This window comes from Hetaerina americana, unplaced genomic scaffold (assembly GCF_022747635.1).
Source record: "Hetaerina americana unplaced genomic scaffold, ioHetAmer1.1.p SCAF_7, whole genome shotgun sequence".
NCBI classification, from domain to species: Eukaryota; Metazoa; Arthropoda; class Insecta; order Odonata; family Calopterygidae; genus Hetaerina; species Hetaerina americana.
In genome coordinates, this window is record NW_027287316.1 from 61,285,750 (window position 1) to 61,313,682 (window position 27,933).

At 33.6% G+C, this 27,933-nt stretch overlaps 1 protein-coding gene across 1 annotated transcript in view; it reads right to left on the reverse strand.

The window, feature by feature from the left end:
* The window catches only part of trol (terribly reduced optic lobes), a 703,100-nt gene that overhangs the window by 70,953 nt on the left and 604,214 nt on the right, over nt 1-27,933 (reverse strand). The window contains exons 30-45 of the mRNA XM_071594907.1: nt 27,156-27,401; nt 26,759-26,946; nt 24,059-24,277; nt 21,309-21,443; nt 18,735-18,911; nt 18,032-18,237; nt 17,749-17,896; nt 16,978-17,129; nt 14,587-14,732; nt 14,350-14,414; nt 11,854-11,994; nt 10,283-10,582; nt 8,083-8,285; nt 5,149-5,374; nt 2,549-2,722; nt 553-746 (exon numbers count right to left, since the gene is read on the reverse strand). Of these exons, the coding sequence (XP_071451008.1) occupies nt 553-746; nt 2,549-2,722; nt 5,149-5,374; nt 8,083-8,285; nt 10,283-10,582; nt 11,854-11,994; nt 14,350-14,414; nt 14,587-14,732; nt 16,978-17,129; nt 17,749-17,896; nt 18,032-18,237; nt 18,735-18,911; nt 21,309-21,443; nt 24,059-24,277; nt 26,759-26,946; nt 27,156-27,401 (2,920 nt within the window). The remainder of the gene's footprint in view (nt 1-552; nt 747-2,548; nt 2,723-5,148; nt 5,375-8,082; nt 8,286-10,282; nt 10,583-11,853; nt 11,995-14,349; nt 14,415-14,586; nt 14,733-16,977; nt 17,130-17,748; nt 17,897-18,031; nt 18,238-18,734; nt 18,912-21,308; nt 21,444-24,058; nt 24,278-26,758; nt 26,947-27,155; nt 27,402-27,933) is intronic.

Sequence of the window (27,933 nt, forward strand, 5' to 3'; positions counted from 1 at the left end):
TTTGGAGCAGTTAGAAATTTTGAAATGTGTCCGTTGGAAAGATGATCTTGCCAACGAAATTTTGTATCCCTCCCACTCCCCACTCCTAGACCTACCACTCTTCTAAATCAAAAATGTAATTCTCTTTTCTTCCCAGCTACATTGTAACCTTTTTACCCCTCCGACCTCCCTCTCTGACCAACCCCCCCCTCCTATGATCAGAAGGTATATATAGCCAGCGTGCTTCTATGAGGACCACCTGATGATGACGTTCAACGTCGAAACCTGGGTCGTGTGTTTTTTAAATAAAGTGTGTGGAATTACAAAGTCAATTATTTCATTACATTTCAATATGTTATGCAAATTCCACAAAGTTACGCCTGAGACAACAAATTTCATTTACTCTATGCTTACTACATACACTTCTTCCTTCCTTAACATTGTCTACAAAAGTGACATCTGACAGCCATGCAAAAATCATATTTTAAATTATGAATTAAGTATGTAAAGCTAAATAAGTATATAAAACACAGTAGGAAATAAAAATACATTAACAACATCATATGCACTTACCTATCTGTGAGCATAAATTCATAACCAGGCGCACCGATCTGCATAGGTATTTGAATTCTGTAGTGCTCTGTTGATGCATAGCACTGGTTGGTCACCCCGGAGCAGAAGCATTCATGACATCCTAAAGGTGAACTCTCAGAGAGCCCAAAGCTACCAGGTCGGCATTCATCACAGAATCTGCCTTGCACATTGGCCTGAATATTATTAATAGGAATTAAAAAAGGAAAAAAAATGTGAATAATATGTCATTTCTAAAATTAAAATTAAAGTTTCATTGCTAGAACTCTATTATTAATAATGTCTCTTAAATTTCTTAGAGAGATCAGTCAATGAAAACATACAGACACTGAAAATAATGGTAGAAAATAGTAGGAATCCTGACAGTCATGACACCAGTCCAGTTGACATTGACATAGAAAGTAAACTTCACAACTGCATTTTAACCAGCATGGTGCTGCAGCAGCATTGGTATAGGATGCTATGTCACCAGTTATTAGGGAAATTAGTGATCTTTAGCATTTGGCATAATTTTATTCTCAGGTATTATGCATTTCCAAATGCAATGTTTTCTAGCACTATGGCTATGAATTGCACAAAGAAAAAAGAATTCCTAATACATTCTTATGTTGCAATCAATATTCTTTAACTTTTCATATTGGTTTCAATAATCAATGCAATTTATGGTAAGTATTATTTCATCTATGTTCATGTTCACATTAATGTTACTTGCGCTTATAATGATTTAAAACAGATTGTGTATGAAAACTCCAGCTTAACATGGCTCTAAAGCAAATATCTTCAATAATAGTGAGATAATTTGTGATTTCCATGGAATGGCTGCTTTTCTTCAGGCCTAGTTCCCTAGACTATAAGTTTCATGAAGTCATTTTTCTTTAACACGTTCAGTGTAAATGACAAAATGTGAGACATGGCTATATAATTCCTGGGGATGGGTGACTCACAGTATGATTGTCACATATCTCATTTTTCAAATACAAGATGGTGATCCATTGGTGTGCACCTATTTCCTTTTTTATCATAATTAAGCTATTCATTTTACCACTTAGTAAATTTTTGAATATGCTGTTCAAAATAAGCAATATTCATTGCTTAGGCTCATATTATTTCATTGACAGATATTTGCCACACAGCTGCTTATCTTAACTAAACCATTTTTTTATTAAACCATTTTTATCCTGATTGAGAGCTCATGAATATTACTTCTGAGAACTCTTTAGCATCCTTTGAGGTAAGCACTTGAAATATAATTTTTCACTTATTCAAGTAAAAAGGCATTAGATTTAGTCTTACATTTTTTACAAAATAGAACAGCCCCAGATATCCATACAATGTATCGCTTGTCACATGGCAGCATTTTATTTGGCACTTGCTTCTGAGAAGCACCTTAGAGCTCTTGGTTCTCAGGCTCTGTCACATTGATGCCAATGTCTTTCAAATAAAATTAATAAGCAGTATGGCTATGGCTTCCAGAGAACATTTCTATAATGCTTTTTGCAGCAGATTCAAACAGTTCCAGAAAATTTATCACTTCCTTTAGATCCAAAAACCTCACCAAGATAAGCTGTTGAAAGTGCACCTATTCAAAAGAACGAATCTCTCAAGACAGCACAAGGTTGAGTATCAAGAGCATTTTGACCCCTTGAACAAGGTAAAAAATTTTACCTTCTGATTTTCCATCCTCCACTTGCAACTGGCATATCTACTATCAATGGATTTTTCTTGAAATGTATTACAACAATTTTGATATTTTCAATTATGGTAATATCTGCATTTGGGAGCACCTAAGCCTTTGTCATAACTCATCCATTACCTACATGGCTAGCCTGGTTCATTTTTGCAGTAAGCAGTTAAAATGGCAATGAAGGCATCCTTAGGGTCAATGTGTACCCCTGAATGTCTATACTTATTTTCTTGATATTTATAGGAAATTTCTCTTTTTAAAATTTACAAAATTATAGCAACTATGGAGCTTTACCTTGCAAATACACTGGCCATCACTACCACAATCAGGACGTGCACTACCTCTAGGATCACAGCGGCACAAACGTTCAGAGGTAGGAGTGCAGCCAACATTTCTATTAGTTGCATCACCAGCAAAACCTGATTTGCACTCCTGACATCTCTCACCCCAGGTATTGTCACGGCAGTTCTGGAACAAGCAAATATTTTTATTGAAAAGGCAAAAGTATTTTACTCATAATCTCTACATCCATATGCATATCTCTAATTCAGATTTATAAACACTTGATCCAAAGTTCATGAAAAGATCGATTCAAAAATGTTTGAATTAAAGAAGTATGATTGTTTACACAATGATTCATATCAAGATTTGGAGTTTCTTAATTCAAACAAAATTATGAAGCTGAAATACCAGAACACTCCTTTAACTAATGATTTTCCCATTTTAATAGCTCCAAAATTATGCCACAGTCTTTTCCTTTAATTGTCTAATCAATTAGCCCTTGTGTTTAGAAAAGCTTAACAATAGAAATTAGGTATTTTACACTGCTTCCACTTTGGTGGTCACTACCAGCAATATTATTATTATTATTATTATTATTATTACTTTTTATTTGCCCAGAGATCACAATACAAAAATACCAGGTGGGTGAAGTATGTACATGATATAAGGCACGTCAATGAGGAGCAAAGACACAGGCTCAGTTAAGATACATAAAAGAATAGATGCTCATAGTTACATAAGTGTTTGGTACAAACCCATGAACATCGGCTGTAACATGCACATACAATATCAAATTCAGAAAAATCATTGATCACAAACATGAATCAGACCATTACAATTGCTAGAAACTAAAAGTATGAACTTACTGGTCGGGAATATTGTTGAGATATTCATCAACCGAGTAAAACATATTGCGTTGTAGATATCTTTTTAGTTTATGCCTGAATACGGCAGTTCCCTGTGTATCCTTGATACTTTTGGGTAGTTTGTTAAATAATCTGATGCCCATTTCATTGGGTCCTAATTTCAATGCTTTAGTTCTTATATTCCCATAATGGAAGTCATTCCTGCCTCTGGTGTAATGATGATGATAGGCAGAGTTAAGAGAATAGTTGCCGATGTTATTTTTTATATATAGAATTAAAAACATAATGTAGATGCATGGGAGTGGTAGCAAATTTAATTCATGGAAAATAGGCCTTGATGGAGCATTGTAAGGTTTCCTGGCGATGATTCTAATAGCTTTCTTTTGCATTTTAAAGATGTTTTGAGAAATAGCAGCTGATCCCCATAATATTATACTGTAGGTTATATTTGAGTAAATTTCCCCATAGTACAAATTGAGTAGTACAGTTTTACTTGTAGTTTCATACAGGTGTCTTAATAAGTAGCAAGTTGAACTGAGCTTGTGTTGGAGGGCTTTTACATGAGTATCCCAAGAAATATTTGCACATAGAGAAATACCTAGAAATTTGCATTCTGTCACACGCTCAATTGATAGGTCATTGATTTTTACCAGCAGATCATCTGATATGTTCTTATTGTGTGTAAAGTTTACTATTTTACTTTTATTTACATTTAAGTCTAGAAGGTTGTCTGTACACCACTTGTTTATAGCAAGTGTGACAGACTTAGCTTTTTCCACAAGGCTGGGATATGTTTGTGTTGATATTATTATATTAGTGTCGTCAGCGTACAACACTGGTATTATTCCATCATTATTTGGTAAGCAGTTAGGTAGGTCATTGATGTAAATCAGAAAGAGGAGTGGCCCAAGGGTTGAGCCTTGTGGAACACCTTTGTTAACTTGGTATGCTTCGGATGAATATTTTGACCCATCAACTGATAACACTACTTTTTGAGTGCGATTATGAATAAAGGACTTCAACCAGTTTAAAGGACTTCCTCTAATTCCTATTCTATTGAGTTTAATTAGTAGTCTATTGTGGTTTACATTATCAAAAGCCTTTGACAAGTCAAAAAACATTCCAAGAGTTTTGCGTTTAGCATCTAATGAATTAAGTATGCTGTCGATTGCCTGACATATGGCAGTTGTGGTAGACCTTTCCGATCTAAATCCATGCTGAGAATTAGAAAGTAGGAAGTTTTTTTCGAGATAAGATGCTATTTGCATATACATGGCTTTTTCGAATATTTTAGCAAATGTATTTTGGACGGCTATTGGTCTGTAGTTATTCAAATCATTTACACAGCCATGGTTTTTATAAATGGGCACTACTTTTGATTCTTTTAATTGGGATGGGAAAATCCCTTGTATCAAAGATTCATTAATTAAAAATAAAAGGGGTGCTTTTATGGCTTCAAAACAATGATGAACAACTTTACCAGGAATTTCATCTGGGCCAGTACTGGATTTGTTTCTGAGTGAGGAGACAATAGTTTTTAGTTAGTCATTATACAGTCAAGCAATCAATTTGTATTTGTTTACTGTAAATGAGCTAATGCTTGACTATCTTTATAAATTATAATTGAAATAAAAGCTTGGTAAAAATATCTCTATGAGTAGAAATATTTTTAGTGAGTGAAAACTGAAATTGGAACACCAAAAATTCAGCATTTACTATAATTAACATTATCTTTGTCTCACTTACATGACAGAATCCAGTTTCAGGATCACAATCATCAGAATGCCCATTGCATTGGCATGGCTGGCAACGCCCAAGGTAAATTCCACTATCATCTCTAGTATAGCCAGAAGCACAATCCTCACATGAAAGTCCCTTGTAACCCCTAGGACAGGCACAATGCTCCACTGCAAATGCAGGGTCAAGGCCAGTGTTTCTATCTACAGCAATATCCAGGGAAACTGATTGCAATCTAGCAGAGGAAAAATAAAAACATAATTATTTTGTAATACAGAAATTAAAAAAACAAACAAATAACTGATTAGTAGATTTATTTCAATTTTTCACACTTCGTTGGGTGGTCAATATGGGTAGTCAATTGCCATGCTAAGACAATTTTTTCACAGCCTCTTTTTAACCCTTCAAGTCTTAAAAAATATTTAACCATTGATAAATGTAAAATAAGGGTGTTTTGATTAAGAAGACAACAAAATTATTACTTTTTTCAACACATATTACACCTCAAAAACTATTTATCCCACATGCAATATTTTTATTTCCCAACATTTTTGTAATGAGCTTCTGATGAGAATTAATGAGACATCTAATCCCGCAGCAATTGGTGAACCATGTATCACTATCCATAACCTCAATTTTATTCATCATATTGTAGACAGATTCTGACTCTGTTACTTGATCTAGATCATTTTCCCTTTTTGAATTTTGATGGCAGTCCTAGAGTCCAAGTGAGTATTAAGTTCCATAGAATATTCCAACAAGGGGGTTAATAGTTGGTCTCAAAGATACCGAATTTGTAAATTTAATGTGACAACTAATCAGAAAGGTTTTAAGGCAACCTAACCTAGGGACACTCTAATGAATTTATTTTGCTCAACTTTACCACAAACCCTTTATTACTTTTCTGGTATCCACCTGTCAAATTATGGGGATCAGGGAATACTGCACAACAAGGGACCATTTCAATGGCATCTGAGTGGTGTCAATGCAGAAAAATTTCAAAATGAAGTCCACCAATCTTTCTTAAAAGACATCACTTACTCATGGTGGTGATCCATTAATTAACTAAGAGGAATACAGTAAAATACTCTTGGCAAAAGTACTCTCAAGGCTTGACTTACTCGCTGTCCAAGGTACAAATTATTCACCAGAGTTACCCTAGCTGGAGGCAAATACTGACCAACACATTTTAATATTTCCATACATGCAGTTTTATTTGGGCTTAAAAGATCAATGATTTATTGCTATAATTAATACCTAAAAAGGTAATGTAATAAAACAAACAAAGATTTGAAAGAACTTTTAAAAACATTTATGCATCATATTAAGCAATGAGTACCAATTAAATTTCCACTGTTGACTCAAAAGTCTAACTCAATTTCTTAAAATTCCCTTCATTGGTTAACAGCACTTTCCAAAATTATTCCTTTTTATTGTTAGTTTTTCAATTTGTTTTGAGTTGGTTCCATATTCTCGAGATTTCCCAAAGGTTGGTTAAGATAACTGAAGTTCTTTATATTAATAAGAAAATTAAAATTATGCCTGTAATAATTTTGACAAACAACTTAATTTAAAAATTAAAACAATTCACCAAAAATAACATAACTATTTAAGTCTGATTAGATCCAGATTTGAACCAAGACGCTGACTCGATTAGATGGAGAAATAGTGATTTGTGGGCCACTATTTATTATATGTTGGTTTATTTATTTGTGTAAAAGTCACAACCTGACAAGAGAATCCTTCATATCCTCCAACGTATGCAACCGAGTTAAACATAACAGTTATGCAAAATAATATATTATCTAGGATACAATCATGTATCTACTTTATATATGTACATATGTATACAGTGGACTATTGTTTGCACATTTTGGAAGGGAACAGAAATTCTCAATGCACTACTCAGTAGAACATGCGTATTACGGTTGACTTTCCCCGGACATAGCAATTTTAAAATGGGCAGCATAACTTGAGGTCAGGTAATTTAGATCGTAGCAGAAGATGTAGAGCCCAACAATGGACATGACATCAATGATTGCCTTATGACAATAATCTATGGACACCAAAAGGCTAGGACAATCATTTCACTCATTTATGACATAGTCAATTTTCACTAATCATTCCTAAGCGTGCTCATGATAGCATATGGCAAAATCTTTTATTTCATCGATATAATGAAATATATATGTATAGCATGCATTTTGTGTGAATACCTTCCCAATACCTGCAAACCAATTCTTCAACAACTTTGTAGCATGCTATAAGTATACATGAACTATTTTTTACTAAAGTCAGCAGAATAAATAATTGGTAAAGGTGGAGGATTAATTTACTCTTGTTATGATCAAAATATTGATCTTTAAATGGAAATTGACGAAAAATGAAAAATTATATGGAGATATAATTTTAAAACATCTTTATAATGATCATTATATCATTTGGACTTTATTACCCCAGGCTTAAGCTAAAACGTAGATGTATCACAGGATGGCTTACTAAGTTCTTTCATTATGTAGATAGTAGAGAGAAAAAATCTGATGAATATTTTCCATACATAATTTGTTCAGTCAATTCAAGTAGTGAATTCTTTTTATGAAAAATATTTTACAGTAAAATTTCTATGCAAAAGTAAAAAAAAAACATCTCATGCAATCCAAGATAGAGCAAATTAATTTGTTATCCTTAACACAATATCTGAGAATTATACCACAGAATCACAACAACTGTAGTATTCACACATTACCCCTCAAACAATGAGACAAGGGAACCTGTAATTGTGTAAAAAATCCAAGAATTTAAATAGCTTTCTTTTAGTCAATCTGATTCAAAAGAGATTGTCAATTTTTATTCTTTGAATCTGGATTGCTCCTACAGAATTCAAAATCAGCAACTAGACAATTCCCAATTATTTAATAAGATTATTTTTGTTTGGCAACTTACGCAGCTTCTCTTGTGTTTGTTGTGTAAGCTGCCTTAATGAGAATAGCTTTAACATCAGCTAATGCCATTAGGAAATTGGCTCGGTCCACAGGTTTCAAGTCCAACCTTTCCCAGTCTCGTTCAATGATTGGAATTCTTATTGTCTCTGGCTTATCTGGTTCAACTGTCTCTCCACCATAATACAATAGATGTAGGTTGTTCCACTGAAGAAAATAAGAATAAAAACATTTCAGGAGGTAAGTAAATGTTTATAATAATTCAATTAATTTAACAATTCATTCCACATGACATTAATGTGACAGAATTACAATGATTTAGGAATGCAAGGTTGTTGCCATTGGAATAGAACTTCAAGATTCTAGTCATAATTTACGTCCACAATGATGAGGTGCTGGCCTGCCTGAGTCTTTTTACTTCCAGTTCATGCATGAAATCTGCACTGCACATTGTTTAAAAAATTACAGAAAAATAATTCATGCATTGAGGCGATGCAAAGAGAAAATACTGTTGGAAATAAGTTACAATAATGTTACATTAAAAAAATAATAGTAACCAAACAACAAAGGAGAATAGTTATTGTATTGATCTGACTATGGTTCTCCATGCCATATGAGGAGGGTTACCCTTTCCCACAGGTATGCCTCAATTTTTATTTTTGATGACAATTTGTTTCCAGACAGTATTATGATGTATTCTATGCCTATTCACTGACAACTGTTTGCAACATAGAGAGAAGAGAGTTACTGAAATGCTTCATATTTTTCTTTTGGATGCATTTTGATTCTAACTTCATAATTTTTTCATCTGATGGGAAATTAAGCCTACCATGGATTAACCAAAGATATGAAGATAGTGAAACCTCACTTAACCCTAGAATGGTAACGGGGTGAGGGGAAAAAAAAAAGATTTCAATCCCAGAGTGGATTGAAATCTTGCGCTAAACAAAAACATTTATGCAAAGCTTATATTTTCGACTCGGGACCTTAACCATAATTCACATCAATCAATGTGTCATGTGATTCTACATTGAAAAACGAAAATAATGAGCCCCCATTGAACTCTCATAGTCAAAATGGGTAAGAGATGTGAGATATGAATACTTGAAAATTTTCACCCCACGTTAGCAGAATAAGGAGAAAAAAATAGTGTTAACGTTCTAGGCTTAATACCTCATATAGCAAGTAATTCACATCAAAAGCAAAATATTTTAACTGAAAGTAATTTGCTTAATGAGCAATTTTTGCAAATCAAGTGATGACAAAAGGGGAATTCCTAGCATGATTGTGTGCCTACTCCTTCAGTTTATGTTTACCACTTTTGCTGTTAGCATCAGTGTTACTAATGAAGGAGAAAGCCATAAGAGACAAAAAATAACAGTAGAAATGAAAAAAAGGAAAAAGGTATGATGGAGGCTGATCTAGCACGTACATACAATTGGTCAACATCAACAATTTGCATTTTCTTCAAGAACAAGGACAAAATAAAGGAGTTATCAGCTTCAAAGAGAGTGACAAGAATAGCTACTCAACTTTTATCAAATATCTACTTCAATTTCGAAGAGTCAGCAAAATCAAATGTCTCTGGATAGTAAATAGGAATGACATATATATGATAAAAATGAAATAATTATTTTGCTTCTCTTTAATTAAAAAAAATAAAGTTTGAATTCCCGGTAGCTTCATTCCACATTAGAAGAAAAGATGAACATGATCCACGATCCTATACATCTAATCTATAATTTTCTTTGAATATACCTTGCATATCATTTATTTTTTTTAGCACAGAATGAGTTATCATATTTTACATTAATTTATATACACACAATTGTTACAATAAACAAGTGTTTTGCTTTATGAGAGATCACAGAACAAATTATGCTTGCTATTGAAGGTCTCACTGCCTATATCTTTCCAGTCTATTTCTAAGGAGTGCCAATAATCCATAGACAGTCAAAGAATTTCTAAAACCAAAAAAATATAAATGGACTAAAAGAAGATAATATAAGTAATTACAAGAGAAATTTCAAATTGGTTATTTTTATTCATAAATACTCTTTTCGGTTATTTTTTTATCGAGTATAACACACTGGTCCTGTTTTAACCCCAAAACATGGTAATGTCTGTGTATAAGTGGTAAACCTATTTTATGATGCATAGAGAAGTATAGGGGCTCTCATAAAGTTCATCAATTCATTACTTACACTTATAATTTCCACAATTGGGGCATTATTTCTGGATCTCTGTCCACCTGGAGCAGGGACATATCGCAGGGTAAATGTGAGGTAACCACCATAGGATGTTACTTTATCACCCAGAAATTGATCTGGAAGTGCCCAATAATGAACTTCTGAGCCATCTGACCCTCTGGGGAAGTCTGAGAAGATCAATTCACGTGTCCCAGAATTCACACGTATTCCATCTGTAATGTTTTGTGTTATTTCTCCTTGACCCTTTCTCACAAGCTTGAAGTTCAATACAGAGCTTGAAAATGTTGCTGTTATCTGCAATAAAATTAAATTAACATTATTAAAATAATGGAACTCACATTAGATATGAAACATATAATGTAGTGCCATAATATATTAGTCAGAATTGATATTCCAGCCTATCAACAAGGTATGGTAACCTAAGATGGGTCACAGGCAACTGTAAATTTAAATAGTTCGCACTTAATTAGCTCAAATTACAAGAAACATTTTAAAATATCCTCTCATAAGACTTCAATTTGGATCAGGTGACATTTTGCTTACATCATCATGCAATAAATATCAGTAATTCTTCCTCTGTGCTTATTGCAGCAAAGAGTGAGAAAAGGACTAAATACATAAAAAGTACCACTGATGCTGCTTATGTGCTTAAAATTAATTCTGGAAAGTTCAAATATGCATTATTATGCAACAGTTTCAGAGTGTAAAAATCATTCGCCTTGACTGGGATTCGAACCCAGATCCCTCAATATCCGGTCGAGTGCTTTAGCCACTTAAGCTACCGAGGCGTCCTCTTAAACTCTGAAATTTTGGGGCTTTTAAAGGAACAAGATGTTGTGACGAAATACCGTACATACAATGTCACAGGCATTCGTAGTCGTGCGCAAGGCGCCACAGTCCACGAGGTTAAAGCCAACTTTAAACACTTATGGTGTTTTCACTTTGACAAATTCCAAAGAAATGGAGCGAATGATTTTTACACTCTGAAACTGTTGCATTGAAATGCACATTAGCGGATGACTCCGTTAAAAGTTACTGTTGTGGCATCTCCCGCAGTTTCTTTGGAATGCATTATTATCTTTAAGGTGAGTCCAAAATGAGCTGTTTGATGAGAATGATAAGAATCTGGATTTACAATATTACAATTTTGCGCATAAAAATATGTTTGATGTTTTTAATAATAACTTAAATATTGGTTCAAATTCAGTAACATTACTTTAAAGAACAAAAGTTTATAAAGAAATTCCACAAAAGTATATTCTTTCGGAGGATATACAAGGATATACAAGGTCCCATATATAGATGGGCCCCAATGTACCATATGATTTGACTAAAGAATACATGATCAAAGGCTTTCATAATAAGCATAGATCACATTGGCAATTGCTTTTATCAAAAATTTTTAAAAATGGCTTAGCAAATTTCATTGGCAAAAATGAACTCTTAGCACAATCCAACAATTTGGGCTATTTTCATTTAACGACAAATTTATTATGTCAATTTGAGCATGTAGGTGTTCATTAATAAAAAAGTAACTGATAAAGTAGAGAATATTTGACTCATACCTTGTCTCGGTACCAGCTAGAACTTTGACACTGGTTTGTTATTCCCATGCAGAAACATGACAGGCAGCCAAAAGTATTATCTTGCGATAAGTAAAATGTATCAGGCTTACATTGGTCGCACAGGGCCCCATACACATTTTCCTATAAAAAAGTAAACATATATTATAAATCCAATTTAGTTTACTTTAACTCCCTTTCTGATAATCCATTAATAAACCAATCGGAGGCATTATATTTCCATAATTTATTTTCAAATGTCCTTAAGCACAAATATTAAATATTACAGTAGGTTTTCTATTATAGAAGAACCCTTAAAAAATTTGCATTAATTGCTAACCTATTTCTACAGGGAGCTTTTGATTATCATTATGTATTATTGATGAATTTAACTCATTATCAAGACCATTTTTTCAGGAAAAATCATGTGCAACAAGTCCGGAGCAATGTTAACAAATTGGGTAAAACTAATTGAAAACTATGTATATATATATATACACACACACCCACATACATGCATACATAAACATTTTAAAAATATGTATCAAGCTAAATTTTTTCTCGGAAAGCACTTACCAATTGAATACATGATATGCATGAAAGAAAAGAATTGCAATTTATGATTACTTGCATATCAAAGTACATACATTTATACTTTAAAGCCATTTGTTACTCACGTGATATCATATCCAATAATTGCTTTAACAATAGACAATAAAATAGCAGAAGTAATTTGAAATTAAGAGTAGGAACACATTCCATGCTCCTTTAAGTTTTACTGTACCAGATATGGAGGACTATTTCTAAACTCAAACTGTTTAATGCTGGTTTTGGTTTGATGTGTCAGTTTGAAATTTTCATATCACCATACATTTTTACACTGCAAATTGCAACACTTATCAATTTCAAAAGTTGCTCCCTTAATATCTTCCTGTTTTCCTCTACTAAGATAACTTACACTATCTTCTGCCATCAATATCCAAAATCCATCCTAACAATAGAATATTAATGGAGTACATTATTTCTTTGTTCCCAGAGACATGAGAAAATCAGCTTCTTTAAGCGCTTGGCAAACTTCCCCACCCTTCCCATATGCACATAGAAACTTGCATTTCCCTATTGCTAGTCAATACCACCATTTTCACGATAAATAAATGGAGCAGTGAGATAGCCAACAGGAAGAGGCTAGTCATATTTTACAAAATTCACTGACTCAGAAGTCCTAAATCCTCCTCACAGAGTAGTATATGTAACAAAGTAATAATTCCAAAGTTTAGTGACAGGATTATGAAGTTATCAGATGCAAAATTTGACCATGATGCCTCTTGCCTATTAAAAAAAGGGTTAAAATATATTCCAAACCTCCCTGTCTGCAACACAGATTTAAAGAATTTGGCTGTTGACAGTAAAGTGGCCCTAGGCAAAGAAGAACTTGTCCAAAAATCAGTTTTGTCTTGGAAGCTATCCTCCATCTAAACAATAATGACAAACCAGCAACCAGCTGTAAGGATTTAAAAGTAATGAATAACGTCAAGAGTATCCAAAATATCAACAATTTGGCATTAGAACAAGCTGACGAAGGGAACTTCATGGCAATACTGAAGAGTGAACTATGGAAATACAAGCAATGACTTCCAGCATGGACGATGTGATCCATGCCATTACTTTTCCCAGAAACTGGCTTCCTTTCATTTCCTCTAAAATAGGCTATTAAACATTCCACTATCTGAAGCAAATTACCATAAGGAATTCGAAACAATCAAACACATTGTGGAAAAAAATGGTCATAGTCAAGAGTTACTCAAGAATATGCTCATCTAGAAATGCTCCTTTAGAGCTCAGAATCTTATATACAACACAATGGGGAGAGCAACATATGAAAGGGAATCGGGACCAGTCAAACTTTGTCAAACACCTGGGAGAAGCAGGATGCACTAGTGACTTCATCCTGGGAATTTTACATAAAGAAATGAAAGGATGGAGAATGGATACACTTGAGCAATTAGAAAGTAAGAAGAACGATTGAAAGGAGAAGTTGTTCAACCAAAACCTTTTCTCTTTCCCACACCCTTCCTCGATATCACCCTCAAACTAACTTATTAGGGGCAAACATTAGATTAGCATTCCTCTTCTTTCCCTCCTTCCTCAATCCCTTCGGTTCCTTCCACTACCTGCAGAACCCCACTGATATCACCACACTCAATCCAGGCCCTCACACTCCCCCCACCTACCTTACCCTCCCCTATCCACACCCCATTCCTGGTCAGTCACTTTTCCTGAGTCAACTTTCGTTTCCCAAGATGATCTGGTATCCAAACAATCTCTCAACTTGGGTAAAGCCAAAGGTGCCAAAAGACATCACTTCAAACCTGGGCCTTTTGATTAGAAACCGAGCACTGTCTCCAGTGGACTACCACCCCATTAAATCAAAAGTTAATTAAACATAATTCAAACATAACTCTTAAAAGAGCATCCACGAAAATATTAAAAGATATGTACCTTGCATATACATTGCCCTCTGGCATCTGGATAGCTGGTAAGACTGCCAGTTGGACTGCAATGTTCTGAAGAGAAAATACATTTGAAAGACAATTTCATCATTATTTCCAACCATTTGTTGATGTTTCCATAATTTTTAGACTACTTTTCATCACGTGATATGTTCTGTGTACGGTATCATAAACTAGGTACACTGGAACTATCTAATGATGAAGACATTTATGATGTATCACTAACCACGAACTCGCCGACAACTACTTCCAGGCAGAAGAGGATTCCCTTCATAGCCTTCGGCACACCTCTCACAGCGCCTGCCTATGTATCCTTGAGGGCATCGGCAAGTTGGTTGGTTGTCTGTATCCAAAATACAAGTTCTACCAAATCTGAAAAAAATTGATACATTTTAAAACCATTAACTAAAATGTATTTTATAATTATTTTACATTTTTTATGGCCCCTATTGATAAACAATTATAATAATCACAATAACAGCAGTGGATCAATTATGTCAACAATATCATCATACCTATGCACTGCAAAAATGGTGAACTTCCTAATATTTAAATCTGTTATACTGTCTTTCCTGGCCAAAAAAACTTTAGCTTTCTTAACATTTTTAAAATCCTTACACTAGATGTCAATTTCTGTTAAATGAATCAAATGTTTTGCTTCTATTCTTTCTAAGCTGTTTCTAGGGTCCAAGTCTTTGAGCATGCTTTTATTCTTTTCTACATATAATTTTCTTATAGAATATGACTATTTTTATACTGCACCCATACTTAATGACAAATAGATATAAATATAACACACATGATCCTTCAATACGTTAGCTAACTACTAGAAATTTACCTCATAACATTGGGAAAGAGGAGTATGTGGGAGGCGGTGAAATATTGAGTGGAGGGCTGCATTTTTGTGAGAAAAATGGTGGGCTGAATCACTGGGAATTATAGGTGGATTGATAGGTGGATTTTCTGTGAACTGAGGACTCATGCCTCTTTTCCTACATAGAAATTGACCAATTGAGGAAGTTAATTGCGCTACTGATGTCTTTTTCCATGAGAAGGATATATTTTGATGGAGTGGGTTGAGGGAATTGAGGAAGGAGTCTTAACTGGTGATTTGTCTCTGTCCACAGGCACCGAATACCACCAACACATAAATGTACATGCTCCCAAAAGTAATTCATCAAAGCCCCATCAAAGCCCTTAGCAGAGCCTTTTTAGGCTCTGCTAAGCATTCTTTTGATGTCCGCAACATTAAATTATCGAAATAAAAATTGAAACAGAATGTAAATCCTAAGTGGGGATCAAGTTAGGAGTGAAAATAGATTATAGTTTTGCTTTGCCTTACTAATTGGACAAAATATTTCCATTTCATTTCCCTGACAGGTCTTATTTCCTGGTTCACTCAATTTAAAGGTATACGGTAACTATAGGTTAAATGGGACTTGTTACAAAATATAAATTCAAATACACTTTTTCAAGTCATGAAGAATTTTAAAAGAAACATTGGAATGGATTCTAACTCTCCAAAGTAACTATTTGATTAAACAAATAGCTGTAAATACAGGTCACTGATTACAATGACAAAGGAATAATCTGTCAACTATGAAGGAACTAAATTTTCAATGTGAGACTGAAAATGAAAGACTGAAAAAACAGTGAAAATGAAAATAAGTAAGATAAGAATGGAACTTTCAAACAAGGCCATTCAACATTTATCTATACAGGACTACAAAAGAAGCACAAGGAATAGTTAAGAAGTGAATTAGGAAGAATGGGGAAGAAATCAACATGGCCCACTTTGAGGGTGGCATTGAAGGAATTGTAAAGAATCTAGAAGATCTGCATGAATCAATGATTACAATGAATCAAGCCATTTACAGATACTGCATGAAAGAAACATACAGGAAACAAATAATCAAGGATGATGAGGAAAGTTTCAGATAGACGTTTCAATGTCGAAATTTAACTTCACATATGAATTAAATAAAAATAATTGCATGGTAATGCTAATAATGAGAAAATCATTTGTGAGAAGGTGAAAGAGATTTTTGCTGAACTGATTAAGAAAACATCAGGATCATCAATGGTTGTTAAAAAAGCATTTAAAGAAAGCCATGGGTGGTTCAAGAATTTTAAAGAGAAAAACTGGCAACCAAAGTGTTGTGAGGCATCATGAAGAAGAGCACTTTGACTCAAAGGCAGCAGAGCACTTCATTGATGACTTCAAGAAGCTCCTATATTCTGAGGGTTACCTGCCATAACAGGGTTTTTACTTTGACAAGACAGGTATTTTTGTTTCATTTTTTGCAAACAAAATTTTGAAGTGTCTGCAAAACCAAACGCCACTAAAATAGAATTAGGAATGTAGTATGAATATAAAAATAATTATTTGAACAATTCTCAACAATGTTAAGTTATTTCTTTGGCAGATAATGCATTATTGTATTTTACATTAATTTACATGGGAAAAATTATTTCACTTCCCTAATGTTCCACTAAATGAGTGTTTTACTCTATGAGTAAAATTTTAGAATAAACTATGCTTAAAAAGCAAGGTTCCAATGTATATGAAAAAAATCCACAGACATGAGATTTCTATTACATATATATGCACACTTACTGGTTGGATGGGGTGGTCATGGGGCATGGGCACATTTGGCAAGCAATTCCACGTCCTGGGTCACCATAATAACCTTGCTCACATGACTCCACTTTTATACAGCTTCCCAGCCATGATCCAGACTTAACATGCTGATATCCAGGAGCACATTTCTGTAAGAGAATGAAGAATAAGAATGCAACGATGAAAAGGGCATTTCAATAAATTCATTGCCAAATGAAGTAATTATGATAAAACCATCTCTATAATGTTGTTACCATTCTGTAAAACAGTTTCAAAAAGATGTTACATAAACAATGAATAAAATGATAAATCATTTAGTTTCATATAGCTAGAGTGAATTTCAGATCTTGAATGCTCCAACAGAGTAGAGATAACCAATATACAGCCAGTTGTAAAACTAGTGTTTAGCAAATCCTTTCCACTACTTCCAGATGGAAGGAGCCTCAATAGATAATTACATACTACAAACAAGAATATAAATGGGCATAACAAACCATCTTATGTTTAAGTCAGCTATATTGATGACAAATTAACTAATTATGACTGATTATCACATGATTATGAATGCAATTAATATTACACAGTAAACGGATGAATAAATGAAGCAAAGACCATAAATAATTTTAATATTCATGTTGTGATCATTAAGATTACACCATCAGGATTAGCATATCAGCTGAGTTGCTAGATAAAGTATTCATATAATTGATATAATCAGATGAAAGTGAAACACTATACATGTTCTCAGAATTAGAACAAATTTCTTACCTCGCAAGATAAACCATAATAGGCTGGAGGACACCTACATTCTTCCACATAATTTGCTGTACCCAAACCAACATTAGCAGCATCAGCAGTATCCATGCCTATGTTTGAAATTGTTGTTTCCATGTGATTGCCATTGTCATACATTGCCCTGTTCATATAAAATATGTTTATAAGTTGCTGAAAAATACATCAAAACTGCTGAAATCATTATCACTACCTTTCTATAAAAATTCAAAAACACCTTTCTGTGAAAATTCAAAAATATTTTTAGTTGAAACTACACCTGATAAGTAAATAGTCCACATTTGCTAAGGCCATCATAATTTCCTCGCGAGAGGCCAGTTCCCCGTCTGGTTCTCCAGGAATGTCACCTCCTGGACGGGAATATGTCCACTTGTACCATTCTCCATAAAAGAATCTCACATTAACATCATTGCTCCTTCCTGCTACAATTTTTTGTCCTGGATGAACAAGGGTATATCCATTTCCCTATGCAGAATAAATAATAATTTTTCCAATTATTTCAATTTACTACAATCTTTCATTCATAGACAAACCCTTGAATTATGCAAGAAGGTAAAAGATCTACAATTTGTAAAAAAATATCATAATGCTAGCAATCAATGTGTCATTGTTAGCCTTAAATTGTCAATACACAGTATATAACATCCATCTGATACCAAATATATAAAAAATACAACTGTGAAATTTACATGATCATTCCTGTGTTTCTTTAAAAATATTAATGTGCACAGAATTTTATTAATGTGCATAGAATTTGCTAATATTGCAGAGAAAATTTTTATTTAAAAAAAATTCCATAGTGCTTTATTTAAAACATATGATCTAGCCAAATATACTTTCATCTGCAACTGGTAAAAATGTTATTTGTTAAGTTATCACTTCAAGATTTAAAAAAAGCACAAGCTCAACTATTGAAATGAAAATGAAATTTTTATTTAATTATATTTTTTTAAATTACTTACACTGAGGATAACATCAGGTGCTTCTAGGTACCTTCCTTGACCCTCTGAATTTACTCTGTATTTCAGGTATCCACCATAAGATTTCAGCAAGCTCCCATGGTAACTCTCAGGCATTGAAAAGTATGGAATAACATTATTTTCTATCAATGTCCTTTCATTAGGTCTTGAGAGATATGCCTACAAAAAGAACATACAATGTAATCATTAGCAGATAGTATAACTTTACCTGCACAGATTTGGTTGAGATACCATATATTTAAGTATGCAGCATCTACTATAAAGTGGACAATAATTCTACTGGGCCAGAGGCTCAAAAGTAATGCCTTTAGTCAAAACTTAATTGGGTGGCATGTACAATGGTAAGTATTTTTATCAATAACTCTCACTGAATTGGTTTCCATTAGAAAGAAAACGTCCACAAGCATTCAGGAGGCACCCCTGCTAAAGGGAAAAATTGAAACAAGCCAAATTGTTATCACAAACATGGTTGAAAGTACTATAAATGCTTATATTATCTCCAGCAGTTTCCAGAACATGAAGTCGTGTATAGATTGCTGGAAATAAAATAGGGACACTACTTTTGCAATTATTAAAGACATTAGAGCTAGTTTGACAGCTTGTGGTGTCTAGGTGCACAGGATGGCTTCAAACCAAGAAGAAAGCACCAGTGGAGGAGAATATTTGGAGGGGAGGGCTAAGTGTTTCTGACAGAGGTGCTTGGGTTAAGCTGTGATAGAATGCAGCCACTTACAAACACAACCAATGGTAATGTTATTCTTCCAAATACACTTGTTCAGACCAAATAAATTTTGGTTTCTATGCATGCATCATCAGCCCTTAATTGGACTATATCTGAAACTTAGGAGAATGGAAATTAAAAACTCCAATATTTTAATTATAATGCTACCACCAAGAATATTTCAGATGTGGTAGAAGTACATTGAAGTACCATAGTATTTGGGCTGGACAGATATTCCAACATCATGATCATTTCATTTCATTATTCCAATACCCGAACTACCTGCCAAAGACTTAACATAGAGCTTGCATAGGATTCAAACCAACAGCCATTGGGATTGAAGTATGCTGTAACAAACATGACAACATAAAACTGCTGATTTCACATAGTCTCATTTTACACTACAATATGAAACTGTGAATGGTCCCAGCTTGCTTATACTTTTCTATATGTCTTTTGGGATAACTCATTTGAAATTATGTACCTATGGTATTATTATGAAAAACAATTTCAGTCTCAGAAGGAAGGATTGCATGTTTTTATTGAGGTAAGCATTAGTACATTGGGTAATTTCAACAGAAGGATGTTAATTTTTGTGGCAGTAGAATGACCAATTTTACAATGCCATCAGATCATCCTACTCAGATTAGATGAATGGGATGATGTAAGGTAAATCTGTGCATAAAAACACATCAGATAAGGGTAGCTGATTGCCAGATTGGCAAGGGATCATCCATACGAGTATAAGATAACTCTGCGTCAAGAAAGAGAGGGGACCATGCAATGAGAAAATGTTGAAAAAGGAAAGGAATATAGGCTGGATAAACACCTTCTACATTACAAGTCCACTTATTACTTTAATAAGCTGTCAATTGTGACAGAGACTATTAGGTCAGTCATCAGGGTAATAACCAGGCAACTAGTCATTACAGTAATTAGTGATATCATCATGCAGGCACTTAACTGGAAATAGGCATTGTAGGAATAGTATATGGATCATACTGGTTGAATATTAGTGGGTATATATGAGTTTTTCACAATTAATAATTAATAAAAGATTGTGTATGAACATAGTTTGTTATTGTTTTCCTGTATCCATTTATTCTGAGCATTTTGGCAGAAAATTTCAACTGAAATAAAATGGATTTTCTGAACAATGATGATTTACTTCACCTAGGAATGAAGCAATTGCTTATTTCCAGAAGATTCCATTGAAAAAAATGTTTTACCTAGCAGGAGGTACAGTTTAAAAATAACTATTTTTATTTCAGGTGAAAATCATATTTTGCTGACATGCAGCTATTCTTATATTTTTATTAGCTGTAAATGTTAATTTCTCTAGAAAGTAATAAAAATGAATACTGCTAACATCTCAATTGTTTTCTTTTTTCATCCCACAGGGTGTTTATACATTTTGCTTCAGCTTTCATGGAAAAATCACCATTTTTATAAAATATAATAAAAATACAAAATACCACAATTTTGCTTTAAAATAAATCAAATTTAAAACATCACTTTCATATGACTCTTGTTTAATACCCTAAAGATTAATTTTGGGATACTTTTCCATTTTAGAGGCATTTATCTTTGATTAAAGTTTTTTAATGGGGATAGAGAAATTGGAGCTTAGAATTAATTATACAATTTTTTATGATAGACACTGTAGAGAAAATATATTTTTAAAATGGGAAAAATTAAAGGTACTGTAATGCTTAAATAGGTTTTTCTTTTCAATACCTCTCTTCCTCTTTATAATGACTTTTTCAGTTTTCAGTTACCAGTTTCAGTTATCATGAAATTAGATGGCAATATATAAAAATAAAAGAGGAACATACTGTAAATCCATTAGAGGAAAGAGGCTGTATATCAGGCTGGCCATATCTGGATTGCAGAGTTGGAATAATCTCTACTCTATTGTTTGGCTCTGCTCGAACACCAACAAGCTTGTACACATTGATTGGTGGAGGGAGCTAAAAAGAAAATAGACAGTCATTAAATGTATTTCATTATATATCTTCCAATAATTACACATAATAATAAGGACAAGCAGAATACATATGTTAGATCCATGAAAATTTATTTCAAGGCAAGTTTTCTAATAGATATTGAACCCAAAATCTATCACAATACTGTACTCTCAAGCCTGAATTAATAATTGCTGTACAGATGCATCAAATTCCATCTAGTTTTAAAAGTTGTAACAACACTGTTAAAACAAAATGAGTACATGGAAAAGCAAACTTTCACAAAATTTGCCTACAATATGGCAAACATAAGCATTAATCTGTAATGGTTTACTTGTACAAGAGACAGGTGCTGGATGTCAATCCAGGAGAAATAAATCTTAAACACAAATTCTGACTGGGAGAAGCTCAATTTTCTCCAAGAAGTAGACAAAAATCCTTATATGAAGCATGCAGACATAGCAGCAGTCGATTAAAAGCTCTTATAGCAAAAAACCTATCCATGTTTCAATTTGTTTTTATTTATAGTTTAATTTTGTTTTGAATACTACTACAGCACCTGTAGGAAGTTCTCAGGCTGCTAAGAAGATTCAGCCATTGCTGCAAAGTGAATTGTATTCAGCCATGTTTTTTTAATATCTGCCTATACTGAAATCCTTTGTTATTTTGAAAACTATTTTTTAATTTAATTTAATTGTAATCTAATTTTAATTTAATTTAATTTTGATCTAATTTTAATTTAATTTAATTGTGATCTAATTTATTCAAAATGTATTTCTATTAAATAATTATCATGTCCAACGAGTATTTTTTGCACATAAACATGCTTAACTTTTTTATGCTTAATAACCTTAGTAGTTACACGTATAAAATAAACAGCTATGTGACTCAGATTTTTTGTGAAGAACTTAGTAAAAATGTAATTCACACATAGTACACTGAAAATGCTTTAAACTTATTATTGCAAGCAGTAGTCTACTGGTTTAGGGCAGATTTTTGATGGATGCCAGGACTACACACACTAGACTCGTAAACCCAAACTAAAACAGTACAAAACATTCAAAACAACAGCTCATTCTTTAGCTCTGTAGACTTCTTGCCTCCCTTAATCCCATCCAATTCTTTTTTCCTCCTAACACCTAGCTTACCTAGCATCCTCCCTACTATTACCACCGTCAGCATCCAATTGCCTCTCAATATCTCCTGTACATAATCGTTCTGTTTATTTGAATTTCTCCTAAGAACATTTCCTCTTCCCCTACCAAGTCTAGAATTCAATTGTTTGTGTTCCAATCTGTCCATTCACTTTTTTCTTTTCCATTCCCACATCTTAAAGTCCTTCAATCGATGCTTATCAATCTGCCTCAATGGTCTAGTTTCTGAGCATTGCAAAACTATGCTCCATATTAAAGTTTGGAGCATTAAAGCTATTGAGTTAAATTATGTCATTTCAAGTTTCAGGAAGACCTTGGATTTGGAACGTTTTTAACACAAAGCAAACATTTATGGAATGGACATGTGACACCAGGGTACTCAATTAGCTTCTTCATGTAGAATGTTCAACTTCTAATAGTCCCTGCCTAATAGCATGTTAGTGAATAAGAAAAGCCTCCCTACACGAGCCAATGCCACTGTGAAAACTCTCTAGTACTAAGTTTAATGTGGACCATGGCATGAAATGAATGGCTTTACAGAGAAATTTCAATCAAAATAAATGAAAAACATTAACTTTTGTGGCATTTCATTGACATGATTTCATTGTACCTGCAACTGTCAGCGGAGCAACCTAGCGGTTACAAAAACTTAAGAACAAAATCACAGGCAGGTTATTCAAACACACAGAATGGGATGTATGGGAGAACAGCACACTCAATGATAGCATGCCAATTACAACTGCTTTCCTGGAAAATATATAAAAATATGTTGCTACTGTTATTGTAAAAAAAATTCCAGAACATTTTTGTAATAAGAACATTACCTGGCTTTCCGAACACTCAATTTCCTGCAAATTTATGTTTTCCAGGTAAGCAGCCAACCTCAGTGACTATACTATGAACATATCCTTCCCCTTCCTCAGCACCATAGGAGGCAACAATGGGTGAGTTACAATGCTTTGCAGAAGGTCACAGAATTTTGGGTTTTGGTACACTATTGGTTCTGAAGTTACAGCTAATCTAAAAATTTGAATCATGGCTCTTACTACAGAAGCTCCACTGCTTTTATCTGTCATTGTACTTGGAAAGCTTCTGATAGTCCTAAGGCTACCTCGGAGTGCATGGAGCAGAGGGGTTATGAATAAAATGTTGCCTCTGACATGATATTATGCACTTTCAACTATCATGTGTGGAATAGAATTATGATACCTAAGACATTTCCAGAATAAAGTTGCAATTTCAACCAAATTTATCCTTTTAATACATCTTACAATCAAACTTCATAACCCTATATTATCAGTGTCTTGATCAGTTTTTAGTCATTTATTAATTTTAAGGTAATATCTTATGCTTGGCAATGCAAGCATAGTTGTCATGGGAATTCATCATATACAATAAAATTAAAGGAGGTATGTATAAAGACTACTGGATAGAAATTATTCTCTAGAGAGAAGTCGAATGGCATACCTGGTGAACATAGAGATTTGCACGGCTACAATCAGACGTGACTCCAAAGCAGAAGCATGATAAACATTCCTGTTGGTCAAGGTTTGGTTGGAAAAATCCTACTTCACATCTATCTCTAATTGGCTTGACATGGAGAATACAGTCAGGCACTGCAAATACAGATCCACCCCTTACATTGACAGCTTCACATGAATAAGCACCTTGGTCACTCTCTTCAGCCTGCAATACACATTAAAACAATTTAATCAAAACTGTTAATATTCTTCATTAGTTTAAAAATTAAACCCTCAATAATATTTCACATTAATTTCCTGATTATTTGCTCTTCTGTCCCAAAATTTCTTAACCATTAAGAATAGGATTCTTTCATAAAATTGATATTTCTGTTTTCCAAAATACTGCCTAATCATCAACAGAATTTAAAAGTAATTTCATATTAATGGTTTTATGTTTAGTCATTACTTCCAATTAACACAAATTGTTCAAAAATATCAGTTTCATGGAGTAATAAGAGGCAGGTATACATGTGATTTAACCTTTTAATCTTGATTTACATCAGTTAGGATAAATGTATGATGATATTATTTAAGAAAATATCTAGTACGAAAAAATTGTGATCTTTAACATATACTGTGGAACCTCCTATAGCAAGTCATTTTAATAATTGGTGAAAAATATTTTTTATAAATTACTCATTTAAAAAAAAATATTTTCAGCACCACAACAAGTGACATTTCACATAACAAGTGACAAGGAGAGGGGAACTCCCAGATTGATTGCATACATTCTGCTTCAGTTTTTGTTTGGCACTCATTCCTCTGGCATCTTAGTGTTGCGAGTGATCACAATTTTTTTCCAAACCTGCATTCAGACTCATTATTTGTGATATTTTGAGCAGATTTTAATGAAATTTTCTGTGCAGAGTTTTAAAAATGTCCCCCAAAAAAAAATACACAAGAAGACAGCCTTAAGTAAATAAAATAACTATAGAAGTGAATAGAAAAATAATGGAAATTGAAAACTAGGTGTGAGTGTGGCTGATCTAGCATGTATACATGATCAATCAGTTGACATCAATAATTTGCACTATCCCCAATAACTAGGGCAAAATTAAGGAGATAAATGCTTCAAAGGGAGTGACAAGAATATTTATGCAATGGTTACATATTCACAATGATATTGAAATGTTGCTCTTCAAAAGCAATTGCAAGCCAACACCATAAATGAGAACTTCATTTGTGAAAGGTGCAAAAGATTTGTGCTGACCTCATTAAGTAGACACCAGGATCATCGTTGGCCAAAAAAGAAGTATTTAAGGGAAACTGTGGGTGGTTAAAGAATTTTAGAGAAAAAGATTTACCTATTTATTTGTTGATTATGCTCTGGCATATACTCAAAACATTTTGAAACATTGGCATAAAACAAATGTCTCTACACAGCTTTCTAGCAAAAAAGAACCAGGGATTTATCATAAGTAATTAACTATCTTGATTCTCTTTTGTTTTCTACAAATGGAATTCACATTACAGGTTGGTTCATTCCATGACAGAAGAAAGGATGAAGATGGCACATGATCCTAAACAATTGATGTATAATTTACATTGAACAAACCTTGTATGTTATGGGAAGGATCAACCTCAGACGTACTCTTAATAATGGGCAAAGGATATGGTGAGGGAAATTTGAGAGGACAATAAATAAATAAATAAAAAATAAATTAAAAAATAAAATGATACATTGGATTACAACACAACAAATGATTAAACCAAAATATGATAACTAAAACGCTCTGGCTAAGGTGTACTAGATCATTCCCTCTCTGATGAGGACTGCTTGGCAGTTGAAACACTTGAGTCAGCCTCTGGCCACCTCCCTTTCCTTTCCCAAAGGGCAAGTTGCAGGACTAATGTCGGAAGAGATTTCACAGACAACCTGTTTGTGTGAGTGAGATTTGCAAGGGTTAAGGCATTTACACATACCCAAGCAAGTGAGTGATTGGCGGGCCACTGGCGTAGGGAGAAATCTCTCACAAGCCCTGTCTGAGTGAGCGCTTGATAAGGGCGAAGGTCAATGATATCTAGTACACCTTAGCCAGAGCGTTTTTGTTATTGTATTTTGGTTTAATCGTTTGTTCTGTTCTAACCCCCTATATCATTTAATTTTTTAATTTATTTTTCCTCTCTAATTTCCTTTACCATATCCTTTGCTCACTATTAAGAGTACAGCTGGGGTTAATCCTTCCCATAATATTCATACGGCTATAGTTACCGTTCCTTTTAATTCAAACCTTGTATCTAATTTATTTCTTTTGTCATATATTGCATTATTATATTTTACATTACTTTACATGGGAAAAATGTTTTGCTAAACAACTAAGATTTCAGAATGAATTATGCTTGTGAAGCAAGGTTCCCCTCTGTTTATATATGTAGGCCTAAAAATTCAATCACTTGGACTTTCGAGTTTGAATTGAAAAACATATAACTCTGGGAACCAAATCTATGCCTGTATTTATTTAAAAAAGTAAATACAAGTGAACCACCTATGTACATATAGAACTCCTAGATCAGATCAAGAGAGTCATTAAACATGGACAAAAATACATTAGTTTTAGTTAGGATTACAAAATTGTATTGATGGATGTTAGTACAAAAAACAGCTGCAATTATGTCTAATTATTATACCTTATTTTCAACTTACCCGTGGACAAGTGAGTGTTCCTACTCCATCCACGCTTGTGGATGTGCATTTTGCTGGAACATGGCCCCAATTGAGACGCCAAACTATTTCTGGTGTTGGGACACCAATAGCTTTGCAAGTAATTACAAATGTTTCTCCAACGGTGACCATTAGCATTGGTTGAGGAGGAGTCACTATCACAGCCAATGCTAAAATTGAAAATTTTCATCCCTGCATTAGTCGATGAGAGAAATATAATTCACAAGGATAACTAAATAAGATAGAAAATTTGAAATTAACAAAATTAAAACTTGTTTAATTCATTAATTTATAAATTTAAAATTTATTACATTATAACCTCAAGGGTCAATAAAAGAAGAATTTGAACTGTTTTATTCCAGCCAGAATATACACTTACAGCATCCAACTTCATCACTACCATCTTGGCAATCAGTTTCTCCATCACAGTGGAAAGATTTTGGGATACATTGTCCTCCAGTACGACACTGGTGCTCATTGTACTCGCATGGAGATCCAGGTATCTTGACACATCCTCTCTCATCACTTCCATCCCCACAGTCATCATCTGAATCACATCGCCACGTTTTCACCACACACTTCTTGTTTTCACACCTGAATTCATTTGGCTCACAACCATGGGGACCTTTGAGAACCAATAGAAAATATTAAATGCCATCAGCATTATTCTCTGATTGTACTTAATCTAGAATGCGTAGCATGCTGATGGGAGAATAGAATATGAGGTAGCTTTGAATCATAAGTACAACTTTGGGAAAAAGAATTTTTTCCGGAAGAAAAGTTAATTTGATAGAGATATTGGCAACAAAACAAATGGTATATTGTCACATATGAAAGGGCATGTTATGCATTGAATTTAGTATATTCATATGTTTGGACTGAAAATGTACCCTGACATGAATGATGCCTATCTTATATTTGGGTAGTATCAGAATAGATATTATGATATGAAACAAAAATTTTGATTTTAATAGTTTAATGAATGATTAAATAATTCTGATGAGATAGTTTTTTAGACAGCATTAGTACTATGTGTTCTATGGTGATCAAGGGTAATTAACTTTCTTACTTCATAAAAAATGGCTGCAATAATGCAATAACAAACACTATGTAAGATTCCTCCTGAAACCCCATAAGCACAATAAGGAAACATAATC